Here is a 17,490-nt window from a genome sequence, read left to right as displayed (position 1 = left end):
TTCTCTTATTGCAGATGTCACCAATATCAATCAGATATCCTTTCTTAAAGGGGTTTTGCAGTTTGCACAAACATCCATTAAAATTTAGGAAGGTAGCTGTTGTAATGTTTTTCTCCTGTTTTGGGCTGTGGTCACATAAACATGTCCATGCAGCTCTTTCTCATTTCCGGTGATAGTGTCCATGGATGTGTCAAAGCAGAAACAGGGACAGTGATAGGGGAGTGTCTATGGAACTTGCTGGATGGGAGGAGCTATAAACTAGCTGGATGGGAGGAGCTATGAACTGGGTGGGTGGGGCTATGAACTAGCTGGGTGTTGGGGGGCAGTGCTGGAAAGGAGAAGTGCATCATGGGTTTGGTTGGATACAGCAACAGGAAGTGTTACATACAAGATCGAAACAAACCAGAGAGATTGGTTTACATGGTGAAAATTGGTCAGAAGAGTCCATGGGGAAGTACACAAGTTAAGCAACTACATGAGCATATCTGCTAAAAAAAATTAACATAGTAAAACCCCTTTAAGAATTTTCCTCCTTGTTCATCCTTGATTTAATTGATCCTACCATGTTGATTTGGATCAGCAGAATAATCCTCACGTCTCCGGTTACATCTACCGTAACCTCTTGTGTCCTGGGTTGTGGGGATAGATTAGTCACAAGGCAAGGTCTCTGAACAATCTGTACTGTTATACTATTACAAAGTGTTTCTTATGCATTGTGCCATGATTATATTCTGATTACAAGAAAAGATCTAGCACAGATGGGGCATACACAAAGGGGACGCTAGACTGAGCCACCTCTTTCATAGGGCATGTTACATTTCCAATTTAATGATAATATTCCTGATTTTTATGTGTAAATGTTGTTCTTCCTTTGCTATAAGTGGGCATTGCGGAGAGCTGTCTGCTTTCGTAGAAATAGCACCACCCTTGGCTGTGTCTGGCATTGCAGGTTGACCTTCCTCACTTGAATGGGGCTGTGTGGCGCATAACACTTGTGTCCCTATGCATAGAAACAAATGTTCCTCTACAGTGGTGGAAGTATGCAGATGTAAACTGGCCCAGCATAGTCTAAAAGGACACTCCTTTGGCATATGCTGGGTGCATGGGGATATACTTGATGTATAGAAAAATGTGATGTGAACAGAACCTCATACTCTAGCTGTATTTAGGCACCCATGATGGTGCACGACCCTCTCTACTGTATTGCATGTCGCAAACTATGTCTCTATATGAACTCCTGCTCCAGAGCGTTTACTCCCATGAAGTAATGGTCCATACATACAGAACCTGATAGCGCATTGTGCATCGGCACATAGCGCATACATGACTTCATGTGCCAGCTTCTGGGAATCGCATTCTTAGGGCTCATGCACACGCCTGTTTTTGGGGTCTGCAAATTTCAGATCCGCAAAACATGGATACTGGCCGCGTGCATTCTGTGGAACAGAATGTCTGAGCCGTAATAGAACAGTCTTATCCTTGTCTGCAACGCTTGTTCTATATTTTTGCGGACACCACGGAACAGCATACACACCGTGTGTGGTCCGCATCTTTTGCGGCCCCTTTGAAAGTGAATGGGTCCACATCCGACCCGCAAAAGCGGATCGGTTGCAGACAAAAAAATATGTTCATGTGCATGAGCCCTTAAAGTGCAGAGAGCCTATTGCTATAGTCATGGTGTCTGACTCCTGATGGATTGTATAGCAGAAAATAAACCATTGCAGGGGGAAAGAGAAGGGAATTAGGTCTGCCGAGGCCATTATGGCCAGTGATGCCGGTTTTTATATCTCCTCCCCATCAGGCATGGTGACCACAAATATGTGTAGCTTCTGGATACAACAAAGAAATGTCAGATTTGTGGTTCCGCAATTTTCGGCGACTGTCCCATACATCTGAATGGAGTTTATAAAAACTCTGTGCACTTGCTTTAGAAGCAAACCCAAATGTCTGCAACAAATCAGCCATGGGTTAACCTACAGCTTAGATCACCACAGGGTTCTTTGGTGGTTACATTACAGTTGTGGGTCTGGGTTTTGTGGGAGTAATATAGATGCTTTACCCATGTTGTGGTTGTGTGAAAGCGACCTAATAATAGAGACTTTTATGTAGTATTCTTGTAGATTATTAGCTGGACTCCATGTCTACGTCAGTGGTGTGGCAAGGAACACTTCAGGTAAAATGAAACCATGTCTGAGGTGATGCATGATAAAAAGAAGGTGGGGTTTTCACACCATGAGGCGTTTTGTTCAAAGCTCCCCAGCCCTCTGTATTACCTAACGCGAAGTCTACTGTGGGTTTCCAGTCTCCTATGTTTTTCTAGTTCTTTTAATCTTTAACCCTAAATCAGTTACTTCATTAGAAGGCAAACGAGAAAATTGGCACAGCTCGCTATGCGATTACCCAAATTCCGATTATAACCTCCCAGGCACTTTGTGCTGCTGACACATGCCAATGACCTGTTTCTAATTGGGAAGCCAGTGGCATGTGTGTCTGGGCAGCAGGAGGTGTCTTTCTCACCAGGTCATTCGAGGCAGTGGCCCATGGTCACATGGTCCATATATCGAGCTGCTCCTCAGCAGGAATCCCAGCTTGTGGTGGCACTGCTGCTGTTCTCTGAGGTGGGCTGTATCCTCACCTGCCCCTGTCGGCATACGTGTGGGTTCCTGCTAATTGACAGCTCATCTTAAAGGGGTTGTCCGGGTGATAATTCAAATAAAAGGATCAGAATACCTTGGTATGTTCCCATGTAGCAGATGCAACGCAGATTTGCCATTTATAAATTTTCATGTGGTAAATCTGCAGAATTGTTTAGTACCAGCAAAGTGGATGAGTGTTTTCAAGGGACCCTGTTGCACTGAACATGGTGTCTGGGCTGCAGGCAGCATGTTATAGAGCAGGAGGAGCGGAGCAGATTGATATATCGTTTTGTGAGGTAAGATTTAGTAAAACTTGTCATTTATTCATTTATATTCCTGCTCATTCTGGGCTTTGAAGTCCAGGAGGCAGTCCTGTCAGTGATTGACAGCTTTCCCTCTATGACTGTATACAGAGCTGTCAATCACTGATGGGACCGCCTCCTTGACTTCAAAGCTCTGAATGAGCAGGAATTTAAATGAATAAATTACAGGTTATACTGAATCTTCTCCCACAAAACTATATATCAATCTGCTCCGCTCTTATAACATGCTGCCTGCATTTTCATAGTGCATTTAATAAATTGCATCCACTCGCTGTGTAAAAGAAATCTGTGTAAATTGACCTGTGGTGACAATTTGAAAAATTCAGCATGTGAATTTATGCTGCGGAGTTCCACCGCAGTTTTCACCACCTGCCATGGAGAGGGTGGAAATCCACAGCCCTTTCTGCAGCACAAACCACATGTAATACATGTAGTTTTTGGCACTGACTTTTCTTCTGCATTTTGAATCACGTGTGGACATACCCTTTGAAGACCACAGGAAAAAAAAAATCCTATTCCCCTACCCAGTCCCCCACCCCTCTTGTTTTAACAGTTCCTAGGTTCTCCATCAATCTGTTTCCTGGTACCTCACCAATCACTGGCTGAGGTAGGTCACTGCTGCGCCAATAATTGCCTGAACGGTCATCTTGTACACTTCTAGAGGGACCAGGAAACAGAAACAGTGGCTTTCAGTGGCACGCTTGATTGTCCTTTTTAAAAGAGGTTATCCAAATTCTAAAATTACCCCCTTCCCAAATACCGGGCACCTCATATACATTACTTACATGGTTCTGGATCCCTGCAGGGATCTGGAGTGATGCAGGTGCCGCGAGCAGATGAGTAGAATGTATACGAGGGGCTCGGCCATTGGAGGGGATCTTTTAGAATTTGGATAACACCTTTACTGTAAGACCTGAATATAATGTTGAGAATACCAGTTTAAAAAAAAGCAGGGCTCAGCTTTGTTTGTAACTGCCATAGGCTTTAGTGAGGAGGCCACCTGTGGAGACCATGGTGGGTCAGAACCTCTGAACACTTTTATTCCGACAGATAAGGGCCGACAACTGTCCGGTATTTATGGCACATCCTGTCTGGTATGATTTTTGCTATTGCAAAGAATTCTCGACCAAGGGCCATATACACTTCATGTAGAAATAACATTGATGACTAAAGTGCTTTTGAAACATAAACTTCCTTTTTCCCTAATATAAAGAACAATTTTTACAATAAAAAAATGAGTTCTTTTAGACAAAGCAGAGAAAAGACAACATGTATAAAATAACTAAAAACATGAATTTACCTCCCTTGAAACAATTATTATTCTTATAATTTTTTTTTTTTTGGGCCAATAAATATGAAGGTGATTATATCCTGGTTGGGAATAATGGCATACGCAGTGTGGTCTATGAACATGCGAACGGGTGGATTATGAACATATAAAGAGGACATGTGAGGGAAGCTGAATGTGGAATAGAGTTTTTGGTTAAACAAAAAGAAAAAGGGCCTGGGAGTCCATAAACACGTTGATCGTTTTGTGTACAGGTTATAAAGCTGTGAATTCCTCATGGCTGGCTATTCAGCCCGGGGTAATAGCAAAATGTCTACCAACTGCTCCAGACTGAACTTGTGTGAGCAGGTAGCCTTGTCATAACCCTAGTAGTGAGAGATGGCACAGGTCAGACCAGCTGGCTCGGGTCTTCAGAAGAACTGCTGCCGCCGCTGCTGCTGCTTTCACCAGGATGGGGAGGTGCACTGCTGATGCAGGTGAGGTAAGTGTTAATAAGCTGCGTGATCTCATCAACCTGAAAGCAGAACAAGCAGATGTCAGTCGGGGACTAAATATCTGTGCAGTACCGGTGAAATGCGTGGGAGCAATATGCTCGATACCAAAGCTAACAGAGCTCTGATACTGACAGTCACAATGCATGTTTTTTTAGTATATTTCTTTTATATAAAAATTGTTTTATCTATAGACAAAGTATGATAGTTTATTAAAGGAGCGGTCCAAGACTAGAAAAAAAAAAAAAGTCTCCCCCCTCAAAAAATGGCATGGGTTGTGTCTGGTATTGCATTTTGAATAGGGATGAGCTGCAATACCAGACAAAGCCCAAAGGTAAGAGTGGCGCTGTTTCTGGAAAACACATATACAGTTATAAGTCCGTACTCAAGTGTGGAAACATTGGGTCAGTCTTCATATCTTATTAACTTATCAGCTTCACTGAGTAATACGGTATCCATAGGTGACAGATTGCAAGTATTGTATTACATATTAAATGGAGGTAAAAAATCCAATCTAACGATTAACGCATTATGTTACATAACTGGTAATCATTAGCCATGGAAGAGAGAAGTTTCATCATACTAGGGCTCATGCACCCAACCGCATGTGCCCCCTGCCTGTATTGCGGACCACAAACAGCAGGTACCGGCTGTGTACACTCTGTATCACGGATGCGTACCCATTGACTTGAATAGGTCTGCAAGATACAGAGCGGTGCAGAGTGGAGGCACGGATCGGAAGGGTTTCTGTGGGATTTCGGTCTGTGCCTCTGCACCGCAAAATAAATAGAACACGTGGCATGCTTAATTTCTAACAGCCGGACAACACTTTATATATCACCATTAGGGGTGAGCAAATAGACTTCGGATGAAACATCCGAAGTCGATTCGCATAAAACTTTGTTCCAATACTGTACGGAGCAGGAGCTCAGTACAGTATTCGAATGTATTGGCTCTGATCAGCCAAAGTTATTGCTTCGCGAAGTCTCGCGAGACTTCGGGTAATAACTTCATAAATGAATTTGTACTATAAAAAAAACTATTTCCCGAACTCTGGTTTGGTTCAGAGTAGCAGCTTTTCAAGTCAATAAGTCTGCAAATGGCATGCACACAGACGGTGCCCATGCAGTGCGGACCGCAGCAAGGACACACACTCGTATGCATGAGCCCTTACACATTAGTGTTTTCTGCATCCATGGGGGTTGTCTGAGATTAAACAAAAGGGGTCTGTGTTTTGCCTTTCTAGAAACAGCGCCACCTTTTGTAAATGGGCTGCGTCTGGTATCACACAGTCCCATTACAGGGCAGCTCTCTGCCATACTGCATTGTAGAAGCATACCATACTACTAGAATTATCCAAATACAGGGTCTTGAAATGAAGGAGCGGTAATGTGTTTAATGTGGTTGTCATCTGGATAAAAAAAAAATCCAAGAATGGATCACAAATTGGTAAAAAAAAAAAAAAAAAGCAATACCCACCTCACTGATATCCCCCCTGCAACTGCCATTCTGGAACACAGGAAATTCCCACCCAGCCAATCAGTGGTTAGTGCTGTAAGTGGCTGAGCAGTCGTTTCTTGTGTGTCGAGAGGCGCTAGGATGCAGACTGGCATGGCATCTGTTAAGCATTGGGGGGGGGGGGGGGAAATCAGTGAGGTATTGGTTGTCTTTTTTTTATATCTACTGAACATCCCCTTTAACTGTAAACCTCACCTTGGAAGTTTCGAAGATCATTTCTTTTTCCCCCACAGACACTTTAAATGTGGAATTGTCCGAAACGCCAAAGGATGTTATCTGACTGTACTGAACATTTTCAAAGGCGTCCACTTCTCCCTGCTTGTAGAGACTGAGAGAGGAGGCGCTGACACCCAACCATAGCCGCTGTGAGAAACTCCCAACAGAACTCTGCGTGGAAAAAAAACAGGTGCTGAGTGATCGAACATTCACAGATTGGAACAAAAAGCATTTAGAAAGTGTGATCAGAAGCAGATTTAGGTATATTTACCTTCAAAAACAAACTTACCATATAAAAGTCAATATCAAATAACGTGGATCCATAGCCCGACCACTGCTTAACTATGGACAGATATGCAGCCATGACTTCAGTTCTTTCCATGCTCTGTAGAGCCTTCCATTTGTCTACAATAGCAGACATCATACTGGCTCCTTCTTCTTTCACGCGGCCCTTAAACTTCTGACTTTCCTCAGCCTTCTGTTTAACTAAAGAGTTGTTCCACAGTCCATTCGGAAGAGCTCCTGAGAAAAGACCTTTGTGAAGGCTGGGACAGGAAGGCTTCGATGTAATGTGAGGTTTATTAGACGCCAAAATCCGAGAGTGAAGAATGTAGATGGGGAACAGCTCCTCTAACCGAGGGAAAGGTGCATTTGGAGAAAAGTCACCATTAAGAAACTGAAGACGAAGGGCTGCCAATGACTGCAACGTTTCCTCATTTGTGGGAAGATAGCCTTGGATTACTGCTTCATGGGCCTGCAAGACACGGGGCACATCATAATAAAAATTTCAAGCAAAACTGGATTCTCAGTCTTTACGGGTGAATTTACTTTTATATGCATGGAAACATTTCTGAATGTTCTCAGAATTAATCGATATTCAGAGAGCCATAATACGGGTACATTTTTAGTGTCCATCTAACAGTCCACTCCGAAGCCAAACTGTGGCTCCACTGACCTGAACAAATTAGTATTTAAGAATCCTTATGACACTGAGTTAAAAGAGTTTTCCAGGATTTTAATATTGGTAACTTATTCTTAGGATAGGCCATAAATATCTGGTTGGCGGGATCTGAAACCATTGCTTTGCATAGGACCAGCACTGCAGTCAGCAGCTCCATCAACTACACAATGGACAGAGCCAGTGGCGTACCGCCCATAGAGGCAGACCACGCCACTGCTATGGGGCCCGCGGCACTGGGGGGCCCGTAGCGCAGATAAGGCCCCGCCCACTCATGACCTGCAGCCGGCTATGCGGCTGCTTTTCTCCCCAGGGGCCCCCCCCATGTTTAGCTGAATCGCCTCCCAGAGGCGCGGCTAAGTCCTAGACACCCGCCCCCCTCCTCAGCACCGCGCTCTGCAAACACCCGATCCTCCTCTCGTCGGCGTCCCAAATCCCGCGCAGGCGCAGTGCCGGCGATTGCCTGCGCCTGCGCTCTGATAATACGGCTGAGGGCAACAGCTTCAACATCGTCACTGGGCATGCGCCGAGCCCAGTGACGATGTTGAAGCTGTTGCCCTCAGCCGTATTATCAGAGCGCAGGCACAGGCAATCGCCGGCACTGCGCCTGCGCGGGATTTGGGACGCCGACGAGAGGAGGATCGGGTGTTTGCAGAGCGCGGCGCTGAGGAGGGGGGCGGGTGTTGAGGACTTAGCCGCGCCTCTGGGAGGCGATTCAGCTAAACATGGAGGCGTTAGTAGTTTTCATATTTAGGCGGGCACGGCACTTCAGAGGGGCACCGTTCCTGGGCACCGTGGAGAAAGAAAAACGCCCCTCTGGGCTCCAGTCCTTACAGCGTCATTTGCATATCCTAAGAATCGATTTTTAGAAGAAAGGACAAGACTGACATGGAAAAGAAGAACACAGATGGAAAAAAGGTACTTTATTAAACATGGATCCATGAGTACCTTTTTTCCATCTGTCTTGTTCTTTTGATTGTGAGTCTTGTCATTTCTTCAAAAAATCGATTCTTATGATATGTAAATGACGCTGTAAGGAGCCCAGAGGGGCGTTATTCTTTCTCCACTGTGCCCAGGAACGCCCCTCTGAAGTGCCATGCCCGGCTAAATTTGAAAACTAATAACGCCTCCAAGTTCATCTAAATCGCCTCCCAAATCCGATCCTCCTCTCGCTGGCATCCCAAATCCCGCGCAGGCGCAGTGCCGGCGATTGCCTGCGCTATGATAAGATGACTGACGGCACTGCGCCTGCGCGGGATTTGGGATGCCGGCGAGAGGAGGATCGGGGTGTTTGCCGCAGAGCGCGGCACTGAGGAGGGGGGGTGTTGAGCACTTAGCCGCGCCTCTGGGAGGCGATTTAGATGAACTTGGAGGCGTTATTAGTTTTCAAACTTAGCCGGGCACGGCACTTCAGAGGGGCGTTCCTGGGCACCGTGGAGAAAGAATAACGCCCCTCTGGGCTCCTTACAGCGTCATTTACATATCATAAGAATCGATTTTTTGAAGAAATGACAAGACTCACAATCAAAAGAACAAGACAGATGGAAAACAGGTACTCTGTTAAACATGGATTCATGAAAAAAAAAATTGGGGGTAAATTGCTAGTGACAGATTCCCTTTAAGGCTACTTTCACACTTGCGTTCAGAGCGGATCCGTCTGGTGTCTGCACAGACGGATCCGCACCTATAATGCAAACGCTTAGATCCGTTCAGAACGGATCAGTTTGCATTAACATGAACAAAAAAAAAAAAACTTTTTTTTTTTTTGTTCATGATAGTGCAAACGGATCCATTTTGACTTTCCATTGAAAGTCAAAGGGGGACGGATCAGTTTGAAAATTGAGCCATACTGTGTCAACTTCAAACGGATCCGTCCCCATTGACTTACATTGTAAGTCTGGACGGATCCGTTTGCCTCCGCACGGCCAGGCGGACACCCGAACGCTGCAAGCAGCGTTCAAGTGTCCGCCTGCTGAGCGGAGGACAGACGGAGCCATACTGATGCATTCTGAGCGGATCCGCATCCATTCAGAATGCATTAGGGCTGGACGGATCCGTTCGGTGCCGCTTGTGAGAGCCTTCAAACGGAACTCACAAGCGGAGACCCGAACGCAAGTGTGAAAGTAGCCTAACATGGCACCCCAAATAAGGAGACCTGCAGGCTGCAGCAGATATCCCATGTGACAGGTCACCCCCAGGAAACCCCTAACAGTTTCTGTAGGTCATGTATAAATTTATTTAATGGGGGTGTGGCATGGGAGGAGCAAAGTCAGGAAGTGGGAGGGGCCATGGTGGGTAGTGGGCGGGGTTAAGGGGCCCAATTCAGATTTTTGCTATGGGGCCCAGTGATTCCTATGTACGCCTCTGGACAGAGCTGTGTAGTTGCGTCGCCAAGTTCTGGTACTGAGCTACTCTGAAACTGCTGATCTGCAGGGGTATTAGACCCCTGACGATCATATATTGATGTCCTATCCTGAGGACTGGCCATCGATGCCAACATCCTGGAAAACCCCATTAGGTTACAAAACTCCTGCTTGGGTTAAGGTCTTTGGTCTTGATATGGTTGCTAAAATGCGCCCATATTCCAGTTGTCTAAATGAGGCCTTAGAGATCTGTCAAAAAAGTAGTTCTCATGGGAGAAGATATTTTCCTGAACTTCCTGTCTGTATTCTCAACACTACATCCAACCTCTCTGAAGTCTAAAATGTCTGCTCAGAGAACCATAGCTTGTGTTGACTTGCATAGCAAATTTAGATACAAGATACCTCAGATGCTCCCCCTACTCTGCTATAAAAAGTGAATGGATCCATTCAAAACCATCCAGTTCCTGGGAAAAGGGATCTATGAAGCCACCAAATTTAAAATGCTAATTGCCTTGTGATATTATTTCCTACTAAACTAGAAAATGATAGACAACCAGAGAATGGTGCTTCCATTGTGTCCAATCTAGATTAGTCCATTCGTGACATACCATAGTTTTTTTTTAAAGGGTTAAATATGGATCTGACACAACATAAGGAACATGGTTGAGACACGTGGATCTGTCACATACCTGCTCAAACAGGAAGGAATATTCTAAGCTGTCCTTCAGGACATCTTCTGTGTCAAGGAAACAGTAAAGCTTGAAGTATAACTTCCATCGTGTTTCAAACCCCTTCTCTTTACACGTGAAGCTACAAAAAAAAAACACTAAATGTTACAGATTTTCAGTAGCCATGGTTTGAATACAATAATAAAGATTCCACTCATCCTTGTTCTGAATATGCCTTCTGGCTGGAGCCTCCATACTTGGAGCATGGAGTGGCCTCCAGTGATTGAAGCATGATTTCAGAAGTATCCCCTAACACCTTTAACTATCAGTTATTCCTCCCCATATACACATGCACATTCGGTTCAGCTAAATGTGCGTGTGTTTTTAGTAGGAACAAGGGCGCAAGCTACAGCTAGACTCCACTGACCACAACTTATTTCTACTGAAAACAAGAAATCAAGTACGCTGAAATCCAATTGTCCAATGCTTCTTTCACTTCACATCTGCCATCGTGGGAGGGTTAGGAGGCCCCAATACACAATGAATAGTGGGCCCACCATAATTGGTTGGTTTGACCGATATTCATCAATCTGAATGGTCACCCTAAGGGCGCATGCACACAAACTTATTTTTGGTTTGCATTTTTTCTCCGGTTGGATGCGGACCCATTCACATCAACGTGGCTGCAAAAAATGCAGACAGCACACCGCGTGCTGTCCGCATTAGTATTTCCATTCTGTGGCACCTGTAAAAATATAGAACATGTCTGCATTACGGACAAGGATAGGACAGTTCTATTATGGGCCGGACTTTCTGTTCTGCAAAATGCAGAAAACACATGGCTGGTATCCGTGTTTTGCGGATCTGCAATTTGGGTACCGCAAAAACGGCTACGGCTGTGTGCATGAGCCCTAAGTCAAAGGGCCTATGTGATTTAAAAACAAAATAAATAAAAATATATATATATATCTATATCTTTTTTTACATATCCAAGTTACCTAGGGAAAAACTGAAACTGTAGAAGCCACGCTCTATATGTTATTGCACATACAGATTAAAAATATGACTTAAAGGGAGGGGGATTTATCAAAACTGGTGTTGGTTGCCATGGGGAAGTAGGTAACGTTTCCTTTACACCAGTTTTGATCAATCTCTCCCACAGTGTTCATTGTCTCAAGAAACATTTTAGTCTAAAACTGAAATGTTTTATTGAATGAATTGCATTAAAAAGTAAAACCACAGAAAGCGACACTGAGGTGGCCAAGCACAAGCCAAGGTACATTTTGCCATGGTTTTCAAACTGATTATTAATAGTAGTGGAGGCAAAACCGCTGATTTCCGACAAAATTGTGTGGGCATGTAATCAATTTAAAAACCAAGCCAAATCTTATTGCACTCCAATGTCTCTCTTTGTGGCCTTATCCAAACTCATGCATTCAATAAGTGACTTGATTTACACATGTTTTCATCAGAATGATCAGGTCTAACCAACTGTCCCCCTTCCCCCTTAAAACCCACTAGTAAAAGCTCCATTTACTTTTCAAACCTGGTGAGGGTATCGGCAACTACAGTGGCTTTGGCCAAAGCTTGCTCGTAATGGTTGTTCTGCTCAAAGAGGGCAAATATGTTTCGACTGTGAGTCAGATTCAGCTGTTTGATCAGCTCTTCCACCAACTGTTTCAGGAGATAACATTGAGAAGACTTCATTATTATTATTATTTATTATTAAAGCGCTATTCATACATAATACAGACAATTACACTAATCGTAAACAAAACGAGTTACAAACTGGTACAGAAGGAGAGCGGGCCCTGCCCATGAGGGCTTACACTCTACATGTAAGAATCCAAGGTCTAGCTCGCATTCCTTCTCCTCAGGCTATGTGATCAGCGGGTAGATTCCAGCAAAAATAAAGTACGAAATACTGCAGCATGCTGATGTATTTAGTCTGGCAATCCCGGTACTCGCGCTGGAACCGGCGTGTGTTGGTGGAGTCCAGCATATGCCAGATCCGGTTATTCTGGTATTTTGTTCTTATGCCAAAACAGAATGCCAGAATCTAGGTGCAAGTGTAAACCTAGCCTAAAGCCTTATTTACACATTTAGTGTTTGATCAGTGATTTCTATCAGTGACCATGAGCCAAAACCAGGAGTGAAGCCTACAAAAGATAAGGTATAATGGAAAGATTTGCACCTGGTCTGTCTATTTCACCCTCACTTAGTTTTGGCTCACAACCACTTATGGAAGTTACAGGTTAAACACAGACGTCTGAAGGAGGCCTTAAAACAAAAACTAAATAAATACGGTACATTCCAGACAAAACCCAAAAGAAAAAAATCTAAAAGACAAGAAGTAACAGCCTAATCCAAGTTAGATCGGTGGCAGTTGTCAATTAATTGGTTATTGGCGGAGAAGGGACAACTTTTGACTATACTACCATATATATGGGCAATACCTTTTACTTAGGCCTCTTTCACACTTGCGTTTTTTTGTTCCGGCATAGAGTTCCGTCGTCGGGGCTCTATGCCGGAAGAATCCTGATCAGGATTCTCCCCATGCATTCTGAATGGAGTGAAATCCGTTCAGGATGCATCAGGATGTCTTCAGTTCCGGAACGGAACGTTTTTGGGCCGGAGAAAATACCGCAGCATGCTGCGCTTTTTGCTCCGGCCAAAAATCCTGAAGACTTGCCGCAAGGCCGGATCCGGAATTAATGCCCATTGAAAGGCATTAATCCGGATCTGGCCTTAAGCTAAACGTCGTTTCGGCGCATTGCCGGATCCAACGTTTAGCTTTTTCTGAATGGTTACCATGGCTGCCAGGACGCTAGAGTCCTGGCAGCCATGGTAAAGTGTAGCGGGGAGCGGGGGAGCAGCATACTTACCGTCCGTGCGGCTCCCCAGGCGCTCCAGAATGACGTCAGGGCGCCCCACGCGCATGGATGACATGATCGCATGGACACGTCATCCATGCGCATGGGGCGCTCTGACGTCATTCTGGAGCGCCCCGGGAGCCGCACGGACGGTAAGTATACTGCTCCCCACTACTACTATGGCAACCAGGACTTTAATAGCGTCCTGGCTGCCATAGTAATACTGAACGCATTTAGGGCTCATGCACATGACCGTATCACTTTTTCAGTGTTTTTCGGTCCGTTTTTTACGGATCCGTTCTATTGTTTGTTTCCGTTGTGTTTTAGTTTCCTTTCCGTTTTTTCGTATGCCATATACATTATTCAGTAATTACATAGAAAAAATTGGCCTGGGCATAACATTTTCAATAGATGGTTCCGCAAAAACGGATACGGAAGACATACGGATGCATTTCCGTATGTGTTCTGTTTTTTTTTGCGGACCCATTGACTTGAATGGAGCCAAGCACCGTGATTTGCGGACAAGAATAGGACATGTTCTATCTTTTCACGGTACGGAAATACTGAAACGGAATGCACACTGAGACACTTCCGTTTTTTTGCTGAACCATTGAAATGAATGGTTCAGTATATGTACCACATACTGAACAAAAAAAAACGGCCAGTATACTGAACGCAAAATACTGTCGTGTGCATGAGCCCTTATTGTGAGATTTTGAGCAACAGCCTCCTTGCCTCTGTCAGAGCATTGAAGATGGGTTGTGGCTGGGTCTTCCAACATGACAACGATCCGAAGCACACAGCCAGAATAACTAAGGAGTGGCTCCGTGAGAAGCATATCAAGGTTCTGGAGTGGCCTAGCCAGTCTCCAGACCTAAATCCAATAGAACATCTTTGGAGGGAGCTAAAACTCTGTGATGCTCAGCGACAGCCCCAAAACCTGACAGATCTAGAGGAGATCTGTGTGGAGCAGTGGGCCAAAATCCCTGTTGCAGTGTGTGCAAACCTACAGGAAACGTTTGACCCCTAATTCCAGACAAAGGCTTCTGTACCAAATATTAACACTGATTTTCTCAGGTGTTCAAATACTTATGTTCAGTAGTGCAAGACAAATTCTTTAAAAATCATACAAAGTGATTTCCTGATTTATTTATTTTTATTCTGTCTCCCAGAGTGGGAATGCACCTACAATGTGAATTTGAGACCCCTCCATGATTTCTAAGTGGGAGAACTTCCAAAATCACAGGGTGTTCAAATAGTGTATAGATAAATAATATTTAGTTGAGGTTTTAGGACTGGCTTAAACTGTAGGTCCCAGTTTGGTGAACCTACCAGTATATGTTAAAAAAAAAAAAAAAAGCCCTTTAAGGCTGGAGCTACATGGTGACTTTGGCTGCAAAAAGCTTAGCTGTGGAGCAGTGCAGCCTCATAACATAATAGAAGCGAATGGGGTCTCAGTGCAACTCCAAAGTTGCTGTAACTACTGGATTTTTTGTGATTCTGGGGTTGCGGTGACCCCACTTACTTCCATTATATTTTCAGGCTTCTCAGCTACACAGCAATCTTTGGTCGCACCAAATGGCCAAAGTCACTGTGTAGCTCCTGCCTAAATAGTCTTACCGTGACAACCCCTTTTAAAAATCAAGGCATGGCCCCAGCTGTTATTGGAAAGTTGCAACAAGCATGGCGCCCATTCACAGTCCATAAACAGCAGTCTGTAGTGTGCTAGCAGATCTGTAAGACAGCTATGTGTATAGTCGGAGCACTCCTGTACCTAAAATGAATGAAATCCAATAATACTGTATTAGAAATCAGATTTACAAAATTCCCTTATAAATTCTGGTAGGTTCTCCAAAGCCGAAGTTCTCTCAGTAGAAGGACGTTCTCTAATATTGGAGTGATTTCATTGACCCATACCTTGCACTGATGAGATCTAACAAGATTCAAACAGTTTCCTGCAAGTTTCATTCAGGATTTGATTCATCCATATCTCTGGCTGCATCCAAACCAGTAGTTCCAGATGTAAGGTTGACCAATAGGAGCACAAAATGGTACAATTCATGTCTCTGCCCATAATTCCTAGGGTGAAGTGTAATAATTTATTCTCTGGCTCAGTGAAATAGTACATGCCAGTTATGAGCATATGAATAATGCCTGTTAACGATCGGCAGAGAGATTCCACCATCTACCCTAGCACAAGCCTACTGGATGCAGTGCAACTTTTACAGCGATAAACAAGTTTTCATTTCAAGGCAAGAAGTCGATTGGAATAAGCATAACGCAAACCATATCTCACCTCTCCAGCTGTAGTATGAGATGTAATGGGTACTTTGCAGACGCCGGCTCCTGGGTAGTATACAGTGCATATCAACTCCTGCCTCTGAATCAGCACAGAGATCTCCTCATAGGATGGCACATACTCGCGCTGCTTTGTCTTATCCAGAGCAGACAGGATGAAGTCGGCGTACTTCTCCATTTCTGCGTCGGGGTATTGGCTTTTCATTCTAGGAAGAGCAAGATACGATTCTGTCTCATCTACCAACACTTTCTTTCCAAACAATCATATCAAATAAAAATCCAGTATCTGTATTATTGCTCAATGGACAGATCCTCTATTCTCAAGGTCAGTGCTTTCAAATTATCCAAAGGGCATGTACCACTATACTGACCCATCGTTGTGATGAGATAAAGTATGTAAATGGGAAGCCACGAAACAGCCCCGAACGTCTCATCTACGAGGCGTTCCATTTCCCATGATGTATGAAATTAGCTACTACCAAGTGAGACCTATTGGCACATGCCTATTTTCCTATGGGCAATGAGTACTTTCATTGTGGCAAAGGGATTAGGTTAAGAAATTGGCATTGGAGGGGGGGGGGGGGGCGCCGTTTCAGTTTTTGCCTCATGCAGCAGGAAGGCTAGGTGCACCCCTGCCTACACCAGATGAGAGAAAGATGGAGCGGGCATGTTGGATTTCAACATGCCGAAACCTCTTGTTCTCAGCGCAGATTATCTCCACCAGAGATGTCTGGCAGCGTCTTACTTCCTTTTTAAACACTCGTAGAGCCCAGCGTGCATGTGTATGGGTTGGGCTGTCGGCTGAGCTGCTATCCCTGCTCGAAAAGAACGAAAACCATTCTATACCAGGAGTCTCATTCACTTGTCACATTGTAATGCACAATGTAATGGTCCGCTCCATTAGAACAGCATGAGATTAACATGTCGCACTTCTTAGTCATTCCATTTGTGTGCACAGAGCTGGGGAGGGGTGCAATTTAAAACAGGTGATTCACCATATTTGTCATTAGCATGTCATATAGTTGATTACCTGGGAGTACCTCTGAGTAACAGTAACAAGCTAAGTTCACTTTGATAGCTTACTACTAATTTACCTGTGCAAGTGAAACAGTAGAAAGCGCAGGACAGCAGGACTGGGCAGGTAAGTGCAACTCATGCAAGTAAGCAGCTGCCAATATCTGAGGTCAGAAACACTCCCCGGATCTGGTGGATCTGTGGTTTGCTTCATAACTTGGCAGTACACCTCATCTCGAAGAGGCCGTAGGTCTAGGCATGTCTGAAGGACGCCCTGCATCAGGGGCACGGGGTCTCGTTCGCTCTCCAGTTGCTGCAGGGAGTTAAATATTTTCACTGCTTCATCTCGTAGAGCTGTGTAACCCTTGACATTATTGGCTGAAAAAGGCAAAAAGGGGCAAATTAGGGTTTGAAACACAAAACGCACTAAAAGGCAAGCACTTATGTAATCTGCACTTGTTTAAACAAGAAAATATAGAATTATAAACCATCTGCATGCTGGAAAAAAGTACATGAAAGGGTATGCTTAAAAAAGAGAGTTTAATAACCAGTCGCTACACCTAAGGCTAGGGGGAGACAGATAATTGCTCCCACAATTCCTCAAAAACCTTTTCACAAAAAAAGAAAAATTACAACAATTATATAATTCTGACAAATGGCCTAGAGGAAGGCATACTGAGGTTAAGAAAATTGGTGCAAACAGCGATGTTAGACCCTATTCACATCTACATCCCTGATCTATACCTCAGACATAACCCTCCAAAGTACGCCACTGCATAGGCACACAGTGGCATACAACGGCCATTGACTTCCATTGTAAGAATAAGGACACTCTTGGCATATG

The 17,490-nt window shown here is 44.3% G+C and overlaps 1 protein-coding gene across 3 annotated transcripts in view; it reads right to left on the bottom strand.

Moving 5' to 3' along the window:
• Window positions 1-3,686: 3,686 nt before the first annotated feature.
• PLEKHH3 (pleckstrin homology, MyTH4 and FERM domain containing H3) overlaps window positions 3,687-17,490 on the bottom strand; it is a 73,801-nt gene continuing 59,997 nt past the window's right edge. For 2 of the 3 annotated variants that reach the window (XM_044297790.1, XM_044297792.1), the window contains 7 exons: window positions 16,727-17,024; window positions 15,631-15,838; window positions 11,999-12,135; window positions 10,483-10,603; window positions 6,762-7,226; window positions 6,452-6,643; window positions 3,687-4,761 (listed from right to left, as the gene is read on the bottom strand). In XM_044297790.1, coding sequence (XP_044153725.1) covers window positions 4,636-4,761; window positions 6,452-6,643; window positions 6,762-7,226; window positions 10,483-10,603; window positions 11,999-12,135; window positions 15,631-15,838; window positions 16,727-17,024 — 1,547 coding nt within the window. In that variant the 3' untranslated portion in view covers window positions 3,687-4,635. The remainder of the gene's footprint in view (window positions 4,762-6,451; window positions 6,644-6,761; window positions 7,227-10,482; window positions 10,604-11,998; window positions 12,136-15,630; window positions 15,839-16,726; window positions 17,025-17,490) is intronic. The other variant, XM_044297791.1, reaches the window with a different exon arrangement.

The sequence above is a fragment of the Bufo gargarizans genome, chromosome 6 (assembly GCF_014858855.1).
Source record: "Bufo gargarizans isolate SCDJY-AF-19 chromosome 6, ASM1485885v1, whole genome shotgun sequence".
Classification (NCBI taxonomy): domain Eukaryota; kingdom Metazoa; phylum Chordata; class Amphibia; order Anura; family Bufonidae; genus Bufo; species Bufo gargarizans.
The sequence above is the reverse complement of the archived record's forward strand: the minus strand, read 5'-3'. Positions and strand labels throughout refer to the sequence as shown.